General features: G+C 40.6%; 2 protein-coding genes across 7 annotated transcripts in view; both read left to right on the top strand.

Moving 5' to 3' along the window:
* The window catches only part of sulf1 (sulfatase 1), a 99,089-nt gene extending 93,865 nt beyond the window's left edge, over window positions 1-5,224 (top strand). For 3 of the 4 annotated variants that reach the window (XM_017453218.3, XM_017453217.3, XM_047150194.2), the window contains one exon: window positions 3,418-5,224. In XM_017453218.3, coding sequence (XP_017308707.1) covers window positions 3,418-4,211 — 794 coding nt within the window. In that variant the 3' untranslated portion in view covers window positions 4,212-5,224. Of the gene's footprint in view, window positions 1-1,758; window positions 1,793-3,417 lie in introns of all 4 variants that reach the window. The other variant, XM_017453219.3, reaches the window with a different exon arrangement.
* A 4,923-nt stretch (window positions 5,225-10,147) lies between these two features.
* LOC108256392 (solute carrier organic anion transporter family member 5A1) overlaps window positions 10,148-17,787 on the top strand; it is a 45,730-nt gene continuing 38,090 nt past the window's right edge. The window contains exons 1-3 of one of the 3 annotated variants that reach the window (XM_053674978.1): window positions 10,148-10,448; window positions 10,784-11,721; window positions 11,860-12,333. In XM_053674978.1, the coding sequence (XP_053530953.1) occupies window positions 11,382-11,721; window positions 11,860-12,333 (814 nt within the window). In that variant the 5' untranslated portion in view covers window positions 10,148-10,448; window positions 10,784-11,381. Of the gene's footprint in view, window positions 10,449-10,783; window positions 12,334-17,787 lie in introns of all 3 variants that reach the window. The other 2 variants (XM_017453212.3, XM_017453213.3) reach the window with 2 other exon arrangements.

Genomic DNA, 17,787 nt, shown 5'->3' with positions numbered 1-17,787 from the left:
ATTTGGGTTAAACCAATCATTTTAAGTGTTGAGTATTTACAGTGCCCTCCACAAATATTGGCACCCTTGGTAAATATGAGCAAAGAAGGCTGTGAAAAATTCTTCATTGTTGAACCTTTTTGATTTTTTTTGTACATTCACAAAACTATTCGGCTCTCATGGATATCAAACAATTGCAAACAAAGCACAGGTTTATCCAAAAATACAGAAACTTTTTGATATATGATTTGGATCATTGTCCTGCATGACGATCCACCTATGGCGCATTTTAAGCTTTCTGGCAGAGACGGTCAATGATGCCATGTATCCTAACAAAATGTGCAGGTCCTCTGGCAGAAAAACAGCCCCAAAATTTTAAAGAGCCACCACCATGTTTAACTGTGGGCATGAGGTACTTTTCCATATGGCTACCTCTCTGTGTGCACCAAAACCACCTCTGGTGTTTATTACCAAAAAGCTCTATTTTGGTTTCATCTGCCCATACAACCCGATCCCATTTGAAGTTCCAGTAGTGTCTGGGAATCTGAAGACGCTCGAGTTTGTTTTTGGATGAGAGTAGAGGCTTTTTTCTTGAAACCCTTCCAAACAACTTGTGGTGATGTAGGTGACTTCAGATTGTAGTTTTGGACACTTTCTGACCCCAAGACAACTAACTTGCAATTGCACCAAAAAAAAAACAACCCTTCCATATAAAATGATTTTTCATTGTTAAATAACACTTCTTAAAATATTTTTTATTCTATTTTGCAATACAAGTCATTGAGTTGTTGCTATAGAAAATGATAACACATTAGAACAGCGCATTAATATAAAGCTGTGATTTGAATTACAGCCAGAACTCCCGTCAGATCTGCCGTTATAGACCGTTATACACCTTCTGGCCAATCAGAATCCCAAATTCAGCAGTGCCGTGGTATAAAGTCGATATAATAAGGGTTTAGCGGGAACTATAAATTTGCAGGATTTTACACTTATCCGAAATGTAGTCGAACAGCCAGGAGATATCTAGTGCTGCACTGTAAAACCGGAGAAGTTCATTTAACTCAAAAAAAATCGGAGGAAACTAATTACCTCAACATTTTTAAGTTGATAAATCAATTTCTTTAAGCCAAATACACGTAAATATAACAAATTTGAGTGAAATTTTTGTTATATTTAAGTGTGTTTGGCTTAAAGAAATTGATTTATCAACTTAAAAATGTTGAGGTAATTAGTTTCCTCAGATTTTTTGAGTTAAATGAACTTATCCGGTTTTACAGTGTGGCGTTTATTTCGAGCTACGAGGCTTCTTTCAAATCTTTTCTGTAAATACCTGCCTCCAGTTTTTCCCAGTAGTTTTAAACAGACCTGCTGATGTGCTTAGGACACGGCGTTTATTTATACTTTTATTTAAATTTACACTTGATTTCAATGGCTTAACAAAGTTGTGACGATGTATCTCTGTGCAAAGCTAAACTATCAGATTTATTTAATCGATTACGTCTGGCGTGAGTGGAGAATCGTGTAAACGGTGTGTTTTAAGTGTGTTAAGCTTTAAAACTAGTCTATCCCATTTTCTTGCATCATAAATGTATAGAGACATTTACCCTGTAACCTTTATCAGTTAAGACTCTTCTTATCTAACAGGATTTCTCTTTAAGGGTTCGATGCTGCGCATGCAGAACTACAGCATCAATGTCTCTTAACGTTTTCTTCTTCTTTTTTTCTCCTCCCCCCCAATCCACATTAACATTCAATTGCTCTTATTTTCCTGATCAGGGAGTAAAGATGGAGGAAGCTATGATCCACACAGGTATCCACTCTCTTTTGTTTTTTTTTTGTTTTGTTTTTTATATATATTTCATCCATGCCTTGTTTCCATATAACTGCATGGGCCAGCTCATTTCCACTAATCCACATCGCATCGAGCTAAACGTGTGTGTGTGTGTGTGCGCATGCTGGGATTTGTGCTAATTACATTAATCCAAGCGGTTAATTCCAGTTAGTTTTATAAATCAGCAATGAATTGAATAATATTGATGTCTCGTATGGCAGCGAGGACGCTCTGAAGGAAGCTCGGTCGAGAATTCAACCTCGTCAGTAAAGCTACTTGAACAAATATTGCTGCAGATCTTCAGCCATTGAGAACGGGTGGACTTTTATAACTGTGTAACTTATATGTAGTTTAAAAAAAAAAAAACCTGTTAGAAATTAGAAAGGTTTTCTTCCAAGATTCTATGGGACACAGTATTTAAAGTCTGTAAGTTAAATTTTTTCCTCTTAGCTCCCTATAAGTTTCAGTACAAGTATATTTCAGTGCGTCGTCATGGAAACAATGTAAATATACATGCAATGGTTCATCTTTAAAATACAATTATATGCCTTAATGATATACGTTCCTCTAAGTAAAGAGGTACCCTTGAAGTTACGACTCCAGTGACGAGCATTTCGTATCTTTACCCTGTATCTTAACCTGTAAATAATCTTGTACTGCGTATTCTCTTAAATACGATGCCGCAAAAAGAATCGATTTAAAAAAAAAAAAACAACAAAAAAAAAAAAGACTGAAACCATTCGTTATACACCATTGAATCCAGCATTTCATTTAACGTTCTGTATTTTGATGTAGGTCCTCTTGTCGCTCACTATTCTTTTTGTTTTCACTTTTTAAAATTCTTTCTGCCACTCGTGACCTCTTGACCGACTGTGTTTTTGGCTTTACCTGCTTACCAGGCAACAGCAGCATCGAAATTAGCCAAAGTTGAGGAGGCCAAGCCTTTCATCCCTGTGAGTCTGAAAGAGTCTGAAACGCCCTCTCCATATTCATCCCACCTAGTCATGTATACCGCTTACACGCCAGAACCTAGATACCGTTGAGCGAGGATACGGCGTGGAGATATTGCCTGATCTGCTTTGGGAATGCTTGCTCCACCTTTTTCCTAATACACTGACTTGCAGATTTCCATTTTCTTGCATTCTTCTGTGTATATTTGTGGGGACTTTTCCCTGTTTCATTCATTCCAGGTTACCTGGATTTATCTTTTCAAGCTCCCAGAAACAAAAAAAAGACAATTTTTTAATATATATATATATATATATATACATTTTGCTGTGTGGTGTGTTTTTTTTTTTTTTTTTTTTTTTTTTTTTTGACAATCCTCAATTTATAGGGATTTTATCCATCCTTGTGTTCAGGCCATCGAGAACTTCTGTTTATCTGCCAGTTTGATGCCCTTCAGTGCTTATTGCTTTAGATGGTAGTGTCTTTTTAAGCAAAGTGTTGCCATCATGTTGTTCTGCACTAATTTATTCGCTCCATTATAATTTGTCGAGGCCATGCATGGCTGCATGCTTTAGACACCATGTAAAACTTGTGCTCCAAAGAGCTGCTTCTCTCTCTCAGACTTGGCTGACCGTGTTCTCCTTCCCTCCCTCCAGCACACAGCCTGCATGGGACAGGCGCCGATCTTAAGCTGCCCAATTTCACCGAGGACGCCAACTGGCAAGGACTGGCACAACTGTACAGCTTGAACGAGAGTCTGTTTGAGCACAGACATGACTACAGTCCCAGCCTGGAAGACTGGGCCAACTTTGCGAAGGATGTAGATAGTATGTTTGCACTGCTGAGCAATTTAAAGAAACCGAACCGAACTGAGACGCTGGAGTCGTGGGCAGACCTGGGGTCAGGGGCCGGGGGTCTGGAGGAGGCTAGTGGTGCAGGTGTCGCTGAGCAAGTGACCTTTAAAGGACCTCAAAAACCTACCCTCATGACCCCTTTGACTCCTCAGTGGACCCAAAAATCAGCCAATGATCTCCCAGAAGGCCTTCCTACTAAATCTTCAGACCATGCGTCAAACCGCCGGGAAGACTTGTGGCCTCAGAACCTGCTAAAGGAGCTGGACCGAGATGACTTGAGCTTCAGTGGGAATGGACTCACCGAGATCGAAACACGCCACGATTTTCTCTTTAGCAGCTCCGTCTTGGACATGGGCCGAGATGTCAGTAGAGCACGAGGAGAAAAAGAAGGACATCTTACAGAAACTGAGGAAGAGGAAGACATCTTTGAGGCCCAGATCTACCTACCAGCCAGGCTTACATCCCAAGCAGAGGATACGACTCCCTCCCAACCTCCTCTCCAAAATCTCCATAAGCTCCATGCCCAAATGCCCCATGACTCTCAGGACTCAGAAGGCAGTGGTCTCCCAATTTCCCCCTCCAGCACATTGCTCTGAGAAGAAAAAAAAAAGACCCGAAGCCATTTGTGCTCAGAGACACTTAAGTGCTGGAGCTCACAGATCGGGCTAAATATCACATTATGAAACATAATTTTATTGTTTTATTATTTTATTTTTTACCAGTGCTTTCGTTTATTAGAAACCAGTGTTATGTGTTTTGTAAGATATGCCTATATATATATATATATATATATTTAGAGATCAAGAGCCTTAATGCAGCTTAAATGTTGGTTTTATGTAAATTTCAAGTGGAGAACGCCAACACCACCGAGCTGTAATGTATTTTTTTAAAAGATCGCAAGTTCTGTTGGTGAAACCGTTGCACTCGGACATAAAAGAACCACAAAAGAACACACGGTGGAATGGTGAAAGGTTTAATGCACTTTCTCGAAGACTGACCATCTCAACAGTACATGGAGGACACCAGGCTTTAACCTGAGAGCACAGAACAACCAGAAAGAATCTACAATATTATCTCAAGTATATCTCAAATATTCCTGGATGACGAGGTTAGGAGGGAGGTTACGGTCCTAACATCTACATTTTTTTTTTTTTTTTTCCATTGCCCTTATTTTTAAAATACCATTCAGATTTTTATGCATTAGTCATTGTATAGAAGGTGTTTTTGTTTTTCTGTCTTATTGCACAACACATGTAGGTTTACAGTATTTACACCCTGCTTGAGCACATTTTTTTTTATTTTTTTGTCACAGTTTTGAGAGATTATACGGTGAAACCGGCTAATGGGAACGGTTTTGGTTCATTCCGCAGCTGTATTTAGTTTACATATAACGCATACACATGCACACGAACACGTTCATGAGATTTTCTGAAACCGTCAGCTGGGGACGTTAGCAGATCAGAGTAAACCGTGGCCATTGTGAACCTACAATCAGAACTAAGTGCTGCTCTGTGTCTGTACTCGTCATCTCGCTCCATTTTTTTTTTTTACATTTTGGGAACAGAAAAATATCTGATTTTATGGCTGAATTAAAATATGTTGATCTCTGGACTGGTTATACTGAAATGCATAAAATGCTGGGGGGGTTGGGATTGGGGGGGTTTAGCCATCGGAGGTGTTGAAACAATTCTGGCTTCTGGAAAGCCAAGAAGCTGTTGTGAATTAAACCTTTGTTAAACCTGATTGTCGTGTGTATATATATTTTTTCACTGCGGGTAAAATGAAACCTTCTCACACTGCATCTTTCCATCTGCGTAATCAAGCACCGTGGAGGTTATAAAAACTGTGGCTTTTACCACAACGACGATCCTCTCTTAAGCACTGATCATTTTTTGTTTCTGGAACTTAACAGACTATTTATAGGCAGAAATGACGCCAGTACCCATAGTTCTTCCAGGGATCTGCTGTTCTGATCAATGTCTTTCTTGGCCTGAATTTTACCAAAAAGTACTGAGTTTTCATCAAAAATGGCAGGTTTTGTGTAAGTCTGTACACCCTTTTATACTTGGGGCTGTGGCTGTGTTCAGAATGAACCAATCACATTCAATTTCATGTTCAAAAGTAATTATCGTACAGCCGTCATCAATGAAATTATTCGGACTAACGCCAAATATAGATTAGCGGTTTCTGTAGGATTTTCTTCACATCATCTTTGTTTCAAGAAGTTGCTGAGGCCATGGTCTGCAAAGAGCTTACAAATCATGTACGGTATCTCAGTTGGTGACGGGACTCGATCAGTAGAGGGGTATAAAAGAATTTCCAGAACATTAGATGTATCATAGAACATCGTGAAGGCTATCATCAATAAGTGGAGAAAATAGAGCACCACGGTGACATCACCATGAACTGGACGTCCCTCCAAAATTTACAAAAGTACAAGACAAAAACTTACCCGGGAGGCTGCCAAGAGCCCTTTGGTAACATTAAAGGAGCTGCAGGAATATCTGAGAAGTAGTGATTACTGTCTGCATGTGACAACAATCTCTCATATTCTTCAGATGTCTGGGCTTTGGGGTGGGGTGTCTAGATGGAAGCCCTTTTTTCACAAAAAACATCCAAGCCAAACGAAATCATCCCCAAACCATGTGGCAAAATGTGCTCTGGTCTGATGAGACCAATTCTGAACGGTATAATAATTCCAAAATGTATGTTTGGTGTAATTACCACCAAAAGAACACCATTACTGTGGTGAAGCATGGTGGTGGTGGCATCATATAGTATATAAGTCTCAGTCTAAGCTAGTTCATTATTATCCACAACTGATTCTTGATCCAATTTTGCTGAGTTTATTTGTAAAGCCCAAAGGTGGGTGCAAAAGTTTGCATCGCCCACTGTTTTTGAAAGGGGGAAAGTAAAGTAGTCTGCGGGAAAAGAATTCCAGCAAGTTAAACATGGCATGTCAGTGAATCCTGCAACAAGACAACAATCCAAAATATAAATCAACGGAAAATTAAAGAAGGCGCTGTATGATTGGATTATATCAGGTCAATGTCAGAGACAATCCAAAACGCTGCACACAGGTGAAGAAAAAGACGTTTGAGGGTTCTATCATGTTTAGAAATGGAAACAATTAACATATTTAACTATTTCTGTGACCAATGGCTCTAAAAGTGCTCTATCTGCCAGTACAGTAGATAAAACATGATTAAGTGTCCTCTTGGGTGCCCTTTACAGTGAAGGACGTGTGATGACGCCCTAATGGATGCCATTCGAGTGGAGAAAATGAAATGCAGTGCCCTATATGCTCCACTACATGCAAGGAAATGAGATACAGTGCACTCTAGGGTGTCTCTATAGTAGCAAAGATTTGTTAATGCCCTCTGTAACACTCCCAACACCCCCCCCCCCCCCCCAACACCCTACCCGTCAGTGAGCCTGTGTCCGCCCTGAGTGAGTATTAAAAGATGACAGCGAATGCATCATCATTCAAATAATACTCATATCATAAAATATATCCACTGTAATGGCTGATTAATATTTTAATATCATTAATGATGCTTGAATCGCTTAACCATCTTAAAGGTTCTTAAAGACATCAGGCTCTCAAAGTGAGTAGTGGAATTCATAACCCAGCATTATTAAACTTGTTGTTTTAATAAAGTTTAAATCTATTGTTGGACTGGCATCACATCCAGGGTGTATTCTTGCATCATGCCCAGTGTTCCTTGGATAGACTCCAGATATAACAAGCAGGAACAAGTCCATCCATCCATTTTGTATACCGTTTATCCTACACAGGGTCGTGGGGAGCCTGGAGCCTAGTCCAGGGAACTCTAGGTACAAGGCAGGGAACACCCTGAACAGGGTGCCAACCAATCACAGAGCACACTCACACACATTCACACAATTTGGAAATAACAATCAGTCTACAACATATGTCTTTTGACTTGGGGAGGAAACTGGAGTACCTGGAGGAAAGCCCCAAGGCACGGGTGGAGGCGGGATTCAAATCCTCAAACCCTGGAGGAGTGAGGCAAACGTGCTAATCACTAAGCCACCAAACCCTCTGGTTGAATATATTCATACGAAGGATGAATAGTATAATTGAACATGAAACAAATAAATAAAGAAATAATTCTGAATATATTATTACCCAATGTTATTTTATCTAATCTAATCTTATCTAATCTAAGATGAGCAGAATTAAGGGTTTTGTTCAATAGCCCAACGGTGGCTTTGGCAGTCCTGGGTCACTAGTACAATGCTTTAAACTTTGAGTGAAACTAGGCTGATTAGTGATCCTACCACAAGATGTCACTGTTGGGTCAGAAACTTGAGTTTGATGGCTGGTGGGATTGTAACGTTAAAATGAATCGGACTCATGTAATATTGGTATTGTGTGTCCAAAGATGTTTTTGGAGTCCTACACACTTTTATGTTTTCCTACATGTGAAAAATCAAATCATAAACCCTACATTTGAAAAACTAACACGTGAATGTAAATTCATATGAATAGAAATTATGTCTTTGTGAAAAATGTACATTTGAACAATGTGTGAAACATAACATGTAAATTGTTTATAAAAAAAAATGTACAAGTGAATCATCACATGATTTGTGTGACTTTTCTGTAGGCGAACTTGATACTGATATTGAAACTGATATAACAAACAAAGATAAACACAGGAAATAGCTATGACCTGATAATCTTGACTAAACTTAATGTCTTGACGTGTAGGAAAGTCCATGTGTAGATAATATCTTGTGCCTATCTCCTAATTAGTAAAGTGTAGGTGATGTTAGCTAAAGCAGCCTGATTAGTGTGTAGTGTTCTGTAATGTAAAAGTAATTAAACCAGGATGCACTCAGCTCTTTCCTCCAGCACACTGTAATTGAAATAAAATGATGATTACAGAGTTAAACTGCGGTCCATCAGCTGCAACTAGAGGCTGTTTAATCTATAGTGGGTGAGTGGCCGAGTCAGTTACCCGATCTGAACCTGAGTGGGCTGCATTTCACTTGCTGAAGGCAGGACTGAGAGCAAAAAAGACCTGAAGCAAGCAGGACATGAAAACAGCTACATATCATTAGGGGGGAAAAGCCAGCATGGATAAAGAACATAGTTTGAGCTATTCTTTTAATAAGATTTGCAGGCACATACTGAATAGGGCAGTTTTATTTAAGATGTTGGCTATTCCTGGTAGTTACGTTTGAATGGGCCTTGAGTCTTACATGGCTTACACCAGTGGTGTCAGTATTTTAATTAATTAATTAATTAATTAATTATTATTTTGTTACAGTGGTGAAAATCACAACCCACAGTTATCATAATTATTGAGTTCTTATAGTTATTAGCCTCCTAAGCTCCGTGTAATCCAAACTTCAACATATATATGTATATATGTATATATGTATATATGTATATGTGTGTGTGTGTGTGTGTGTGTGTGTGATCTCTTGATCGAAATTCAGGAATTAAAAAGCACTATGGCTCCAATAAATATCCAGAATATTACTGTACACATTTAAATATTGAATAACAAGCCCATTCATGCAATTATCCAATCAGCCAATCATTTGGCAGCAACACAATTCATAAAATCATGCAAATACAGGTTAAGGTTCACATCGAACATTAGAATGAGGGTAAAAGTGTGATCTCTGTGACTTTGAACAACATGACATGGTTGTTGGTGCCTGACCAGGCTGCTTTGAGTATTTCAGAAATACCTATAATAAAAATAATTAAAAAATAATACAATAATAAAACAATTTTTCTCATCTGGAGTACTATTTGAATTTTTGTATGCAAATCAATCCAAAATAGACCAGTTATTGTCATTTATAGTAAGACTGATAGGATAAGACTAAGATGGTTAGCAAGCATATCAGATTTCAAGATGGTTGACTGAGTGTCATCAACAACAGTGTTACCAATACAACTATTTAAGTTAAATTCCAAAGAGATTCCACTTACTTGAAGAGAGAGAGAGAGAGAGAGAGAGAGAGAGAGAGAGAGAGAGAGAGAGAGAGAGAGAGAGAGAGAGAGAAAGGTTTCCTTCATGGAAAACTGACACAAGCAAGAACCTCAAAGACCCGAGCATAGTAGCTGTTTTTAATGTGATCGATGTGTTTGTCTGCCATGCACCAAAACATTTAAATACACTTTATTAAAGAAAGTACTTCAAACGTTGTACACCAGAATCAGAGTTATTTACGGCATGATTAAATAATTTGCCATTTGTGTGTGTGTGTGTGTGTGTGTGTGTGTGTGTGTGTGTATATATATATATATATACACACACACACACACACACACACACACACACACACACACACACACACACAATTAAATCACAGTGTCATGGTACAACCAAATCCATTGGTATGTGATAGATAGACAGATAGATAGATCGATAGATAGATAGATAGATATTGACATGAAAATGTTTATTATGACTGTTTATTATGGTATGAAATTATGTATACACAGTATGAAGAAGAAGAAGAAGAGGAAGAAAAAGAAGAGGAAGAAGAGGAAGAAGAAAAAGAAGAGGAAGAAGAAGTGGAAGCATCCTAAAAACAAAGAAACAAACATAAAACAGTAGGGTTCAGATGTTATGGTGGGTTTTTTCTGTAAGGGTATGATACTGATAGTCTCATGGATTTGGTCAGGATATCACCTGAAGTGCCTGGTTCTGGGTGCGATTTTTTTTTTCTCTCCTGGAAAAACACTACATCTCCCAGAATTCCTCAGCACTGACCGCCTCTAAATCCGCAATCTCATTCAGCAACTGAGTATTCGCGTCGAGGACAACAATATCTACCTCCGAGTGAGTACCGCTCCACCTCTACAGCCTTCTCATTCACTCTTTCATCTCTCTTTCTTCTCTTTTTAACATGCCTTGTTTGAGAAACGGTCCCTGTGCGAGTGCGCAGTCTGTCTTTCTCTCTCACTGCTTTCTCACAGCTGTAGTTTTCGGCTTGGTTTGTGTCCGTAAAGTCGTGACTTGAGGCGTTTGCGCTTTATGTTTACCTGTGTTTGTCGCGTAAACAAGCCGAGATGTTTATTGTGCTCAAAATGTTGACATTTGTCCGTTTTTGGTTACATCAGTTTGTTTAGGAGTCGTTCATTTCGCCCATGCTGGACTCTTCTTTGTCTCCTCAGCCTACCTTTGTTGTTCCTCCGGATGGATTTGAGGACTGAAAGAGCTGTTATAAGAGCTTCATGAAGAGCTGAAGTCACATCTCATTGCTTCCTTTTGCACTCTGTTGAACAAGAATGATTCCTTGTTAATTCAATTATTCTTTCTTTCCTGGTTTTTTGGTTTAGGAAACACAACAGCATGTTGGAGAGACTCTTGACGTAGTGACATCTGAAGACCTGAAGAAGACGTTTTTGTTTTTTTTTGGAATAAAATACCAACAGGAACTCTTTCAGATCAATGACATTTGATGAATTTATATATAAGTATGCATGTTTAGTAGCTTGTGATACACTGGGGTTTGGAGGAAAGCCAATGATTGGACACGGCTTTAGATCTGATGGTTTTCAAACGATTCATTTAAACATGTCCACTTTTTCTTGTTCGGACAGGAAGGTTTGTTTGTGCAGACGTCTTTGCGTGTAGATCATGCGTGAAGCTTTATCGATTCTGAGCAGTTTGTACCGTCGAGGCTGTAGATCAGTTTCCAGCCTCGTGCGCTTGCTTCAGGCTTTACATCCTAAACCTGAATTACGCCTTTGATCATTCAGTCCGGTTAAAATGACTTCATCGGATAACGATGAGACCGGGAATGATGTGTCGGAGTCTCTGGAAGTCACCAATTTCCAAAGCCAATATTGCGACTCGGGGAGTTACTACAAATCTAAAAGTTTACCAGTCCTCAACGGAGGCTGTCCAGCAGCTAATAAGGCTTTGGAACCGAAGCTTCCGTCTACGTTAACGTCAATCCATGCAGACCGAGTTGTATTTAGCGGGATGCAGGGAAAAAGTGACTCTAGCCAGCTGGACTCTCCAACCCAAACCGACTTCTCACCTTCCAGCATGTCCAGCATGGTGGGTCTAAGCGGCTCTACGAGACCCGACGGCAACAGGGCTGGAGGTAAAAAAGTAGGCTTGTCTTTAGCAAGGATTGTGGGATTTCCAGCGAGGAAGTACGTCCGGGTGATTCTGGCAGACTCAAGGTGTTTCCTTTTCTGTATGTGCTACCTGACGTTCATCCAGTCGCTGATGGTTTCAGGTTACCTGAGCAGTGTGATCACCACCATTGAGAAGCGATACAGCCTGAGGAGCTCCGAGTCAGGACTGTTGGTGAGCTGCTTCGATATCGGAAGCCTGCTTGTTGTGGTCTTCATCAGCTACTTTGGGGGTCGGGGGCAAAGGCCGCGCTGGTTGGCCGTCGGTGGGGTTTTCATAGCTGTCGGGGCGGCTCTGTTCTCCCTTCCCCACTTCATCTCACCGCCGTACCAGATCCAGGAAGTGAACTCATCTGCAGGAAACGAGGGCCTCTGCTTGAACGGGAACGCCAGCGGCAGAGACGGCTCCGGCGTCCCGTCGTGCCCACGGGAGCAGGGTGGCAAGGAGCATTCCGTCTACGTAGCGCTTTTCATCTGCGCCCAGATTCTCGTGGGAATGGGTTCCACACCTATCTACACTCTCGGCCCGACCTACCTAGATGACAGCGTGAAGAAGGAGAATGCCTCGCTTTACCTCGGTAAGATGGTTTCGCTGTTCTGTTATCTGCATGGTACGAAAATACAAATACTTATAGCTCATTATCGAAATGAAGTTTATTTAGCCTCAATGAACCACATTTCTTGCTCGATGGACATGATCTGCCCAAGGTGACAGAATGACAAGCAAAGGAAATTAGCAGCTGTTAATGACGCGTATCTGACCAGCAGGAATCTGTAATCGCATGCGTAGAGGTCATAGCGGGAACACCTTGAGTGTCCTCAGTGTTTGATTTGAGTTTTGTTGTATGAGAATGGAAGTAGCAAGGATGACTCATTGTTCCTGACTAACATTCAGTATCCATAAGATTTATTTATTTATTTATTTATTGCACCAGTAGAATTGCGAGTGTGTTCTTTGCAACACAAACACTGTCTACACTTTGACAAGACTAAGGCTGAATGATTTGACGGGCCCTTTGAGTTTGATGTGACTTTTTTTGAGAAGTCAGCGTGGTTTATAAGTCACACAGTGGTGGTAGTTCCAGTCCCGTCCCCAGTTGCTGTGAAAAGAGCTCCTCGGTTCATACACGTACGATACATACGTAAGAGAGAAAACACATTGGGGGCATGATGTTCTAGGTAAATAACACACCTTCACAATGGGGTTGAGTGATGTGGAGTTACTGTTACCCCCCTGATTAAACACAATCCTGCCATAGTGGAAAACTTCCTGTTAGAGACTCCTTAGATGAATTTGAAATATTAAGTACATCACCTCACACAAAGCTTGACAATATCCGTAATAACAGAATGTTTTCTTTTTTTTAATCCCTATATTATTCGTCTTAGATTAGGTGGCGCGTCCGCCGTGCGAGTCCGTGTGTAAGTCGTTACTATAGAAACGATGTACTAATGTACAACGTACTAGAATGAGCGCAGCGTTATACAGTGTAAACCTGTAATTTACCAGCACCACTGAATGAAATTCCTTCTGACTAATCAGAAGGGTTCTGATTAGGATTCATTTTGGTGTGTACCTCAAACATCGATTCAATACAGGATTGCTGCCTGATCCGAGACTATTTTAGGTTCGAGTTAGGACCATTTTGTCCTCCAGCAATTTGATTCGGTGAAATTTTAAAGCATTTCAAGGCCGTTCTTTCAACTTGAGGCAACTTAGGACAGGGGTTCCCAAACTTTTCCAGGTCAAGGCCCCCAAAATGGCATTAACATTTGACCGAGGCACCCCTTTTGCAAGATGTCTTTAAAACACATTAAAAATACAGACTTCTGAATATATCTCCCTTTTTATTAATAATTACGTTTTACATCTGTACATTACATTACATTACATTAGGAATTGAGTGTGTGTGTGTGTGTGTGGTTGTCTGAGAGTGAGAAAGAGAAAACATACTAGTGGGAGGGATGGGCACATGAAATTGTTGAGGCCCCCCCGGGCGCCCCCTGGTGGCCCCCAAGGAGGCCGCGGCCCCCACTTTGAAATCCACTGACTTAGGATATATTGTGAAGAAGTTTCGGGACTTTTTTGTAATCTGTGGTGCTTTCTTTCTCTTGGTCTAAGATATAAAATATTGTATATGTTATTTTTTTGCCACTGGGAACACTGGGTTTATGCGTAAGTGACTGTACTGGACGTCATCCGTACTCGTACTTGCTTGTTTTCCTTCAGCAGAAATACGAGTCATGATGTGCCTCGCTTTGCTGCAACCCCCACAAAGTGACATGGAAATCAGAGCGAGATGATGATGATGATGATACTGTGTGTAGGCACAGGAAATCCTGATTTGTCCCTGATTTCATCGCACTTTCCCTCGTCCTATTCATTTAAACCCCTTTTTTAAAAAATTTCTTAAAGACTTGAGGGGGAGATAAACAGGGATTGAATATCCATGCCATGAGTGTATGCATGCATGTGTGAGGCCTCAAAAGAGAGAAGTCCCATGTTCTTTCCTTGACTACACACACACACACACACACACGCATGCACATGGATGTACAATGTGAGTGGTGTTCACAGCTGCTGTTGTTTATTATTTTAATTAATTTTTTTAACTCGTGCACTGTTGTGCTTTCACTCTTGCCCACACTCCCTAACCTTACTCTGCATGTCTATTGAAGAAGTGTGTGCATATGATTTTATTTTTTCTCATCTCTTAATTGAATCATTTATTATTTCTGATGTTTTTTTTTTTCCTTCTCTCAGTATCCCGGCCCCGGTTTTGTCCAGAGCAAACACGAATAATCCTTTTCTCAAATAAGCTCATTTGAGCCAGTGTGTATGAATCACATTGATTATTACCCTTATCTTTTTCTTTTTTTTTTTAAAGCCCAAATCAATAAGTCATGTGCATACACACGTGTGCGCACACACTTGAAATCCACCTATTCCACTGCCATTTAGCATGCAAATGAGGGTGGGCTGCGTTTGCTGATAAAAAGGCGGAAATTCCCATAGAATACTGGTGGACGTTTTTGTCTCTTGAGGAAGCTTATCTTATTTTAAGGTGCAGATGTTCTCCTCTGCTTGATGGCTTCTTATGTTCTGATGCAATTCTTATAATAAAGTGCTGTTTGCTGATTAAATGCATTTCTGTCTATTACCATCCACCTGTTGATGGTTTTTATTTTTTTGAACTCATTCAAATTACTCCTTAGTCCAGTGGTTCTCATCCCTTTTGTGTTCAGCTCCAAAAATCTTACAGCCCTCTTCTTCAGGCCTCGCCTTAAATCACACCAGAGTACCTCCATCTCTCGGTGCAGGCAGTGTGACTGCACTGAAAACCCTGCTACATGTTCCATTGCTACCTCCTAGCATGTTCCTTTATTTTATAAACTATTTATCTATTTTAGAAGTTTCACATTGCTGCACTAGTTAGCCATTCTCTCTTTCATTGTGATAAATACTGGCAAGATAAGAGGTTTTATGGAAACGTCATTCTCAGAAATATCTGTCGAGGAACAATAATTAGGGAGGGGATTTTAGGGTTTTGTTTTCTTGAAACGGTGAGATTTTTTTTTCTTTAGTTGAGGTTAGCATACAGTGAACATTTCCAACCGTTACCCCCAAACCATCCGCACGGTGTTTTCTCAGACTGATTTACACATCAGGGATTTTCTTTTGTGATGTGGCTACAGATTGATGTCGGCTAAAGTAGGCAGTCATGATTGGATTGCGTGGCCTCCGGGAGTGAGTGGACACGTGTGTGATTCTGTAGAGGATGAAGTGCACACTCCAGTTGGCTTTGTGATTGCTTGTTCCTGAAGTACCGAGAGTGAATCAGCGGGACGTTGTGCACTTAGATACAGGTGGATTGTCTTGACCTCTAGGTTTAGCCTTGAATCTTAGCTGTGCTGTATTTTGTCCAGGTTTGAGGCGGTGAAATGATCGCATCGAGCCGTGCTGCGTTTCTAAACAAACTCTGTTTGTGTGGATGACTGTTCTGAGTGCTTGTTGATCTCCTGCAGGAAGGTTTTGTGGCCAGTGGTTTGAAAAGGAGAGGAAAAAAAAAATCAGTGGAGGGAAGCTTATTATTACAAGGTGTATAATTTATTTGTTGAGTAATGGATATTTGATGTAGGTGGGAGGGTGTATGGGGAAAATAGATGGATGATATGGGTGGGATGGAGAGACGGATGCATGGATTGGAGCTGTAGATGGGTGGAAGGATTGTATGGGTAACGTACATAAGTGGATGAATAATATGGGTGAATTATTTAGGTGTATAGTCTGGACTGATGGATAGTGGAGATAGATGGGTGATCATGCGTGTGGGTAAATGATTTGGTTGGCTGGATAACGATAATGAGACTTTATTGGTCACAGATACATTATGGCACAGTGAAAGTCTTTTCTTCGCATACCCCAGCATGTTAGGAAGTTGGATGGATGGATGGATGGATTATCAGTGATGCGAGTTAAACGGTTAATGTGAATGAATGGATGACATGAATATATAATATAATATACTATAATATAATATGCGTGATGTAGATGAAAGGATGATGCGGATAAATGGAGGATAGTATAGCTGGTTTAGATACGAATCTATAATTGAATGATGGTGTTGATGGATTGATGCTGAGGATGGATGGATGGATGGATGGATAATGTGGATGGACAGAAGCATGATGTGATTGTGAGGTATGGCTGATGTGGACGCAAGAACGTAGTCTGGATTGATGAAGGATAACATGAATGGATGGCTTTGATATGGATGAGAAGTTGAGTAAGTAGATTGGTTGGAATGATTGTGTAGATGTGTTCGATACGTCGGTTGATGGAAGATGGAGAATGTGGATGATAAAGATGGATAGATTATATGATTGTGATGGATGGCTGGATATGGATGGATCGTAGGGCAATGCGAACAGATACTATGGATGTTGTAGATCGGTGGATGATTTAGATGGATGGATGAATGATTGATGGAAAGTGTGTTCGAATGGATGGATAATATGGAAGCATGGATGATGTCTAAAATATGGGTGGATAATGAGGATGGATGACATGAATGCATGGTTGATGGAAGATATGGGTGGATGCATGAACGATAAGGACAATGGGTTGGAGGATATGGATCCATTGTGGATGGATGGATGTGAGGGTGAATAAATGAATGTATGAGGCAGATGGTTGAATGCACTCTGTGGCTTTGTGTCATGTGCTTAGATGGAGTGTAAGATGGCTGGATGATTTTAATATCTGATGGATGATGATTTGGCTGGAGCTTTAGAGTGCTCAGGCTGTTCAGTCAATACACTGAGAGCACATTCTGCTTGCATCTGTTTAAATTTAGAAAGAGAACAGCTGCTGGATGTCCACTGTGTATGTGTTTTCTCTTCAAGAGACAAGGTAGAACTTCTCCTTCTGCCAACTATGTTTGTCCCTGCTTCACCCTCTGTTTTTGTTTTCATTTCCTATACTCCCCATCCTACTCTTCCTCCCAGCCTTTCATGGTTATCTATTTGAAATAGCTTGGTCTGTCATTCACGGTTCTGCATACGCGTGCACACACACACACACACGCTGTTGGGCACATCTGGCAGCTCCTGGGTTTGGTTTAATGTTTCTCCGCTGGTTTCTTCTTGTCCCTCATGGCGATCGCATTTCCAGAACTACCAGTGCATCTGCCGTTCTTCAGGCATGTTCTAGGTGCCAGTGTTCCAGCGCCGTGGGCTTCCGCTGTCTTTTTATAGCCCACAACTGAACCAGGCTACAGTTACACACATTAGTCAGCACTCGGTGGCTGTAGGGCTCTTGCAACACACCCCCTCTCCATTTAAACACACTGCAGCGTCCTTGCTGTGCTCTGAGCAGACAGTAAATGTCTGGTGGGATTTATGGGCTGAACCATTTGACGTGAACTCTCCATTTTTAGAGGGCTGTCTTCTGTTTCCAGAGGGAGCTCGTTGAAATGTCCGGTTTTGTCATCGTTAATACGGTTAACACTCATCTTTCACGTTATTAGTGT

Source organism: Ictalurus punctatus, chromosome 23 (assembly GCF_001660625.3).
Source record: "Ictalurus punctatus breed USDA103 chromosome 23, Coco_2.0, whole genome shotgun sequence".
NCBI lineage: Eukaryota > Metazoa > Chordata > Actinopteri > Siluriformes > Ictaluridae > Ictalurus > Ictalurus punctatus.
This window is presented reverse-complemented; position numbering and strand designations above follow the sequence as displayed.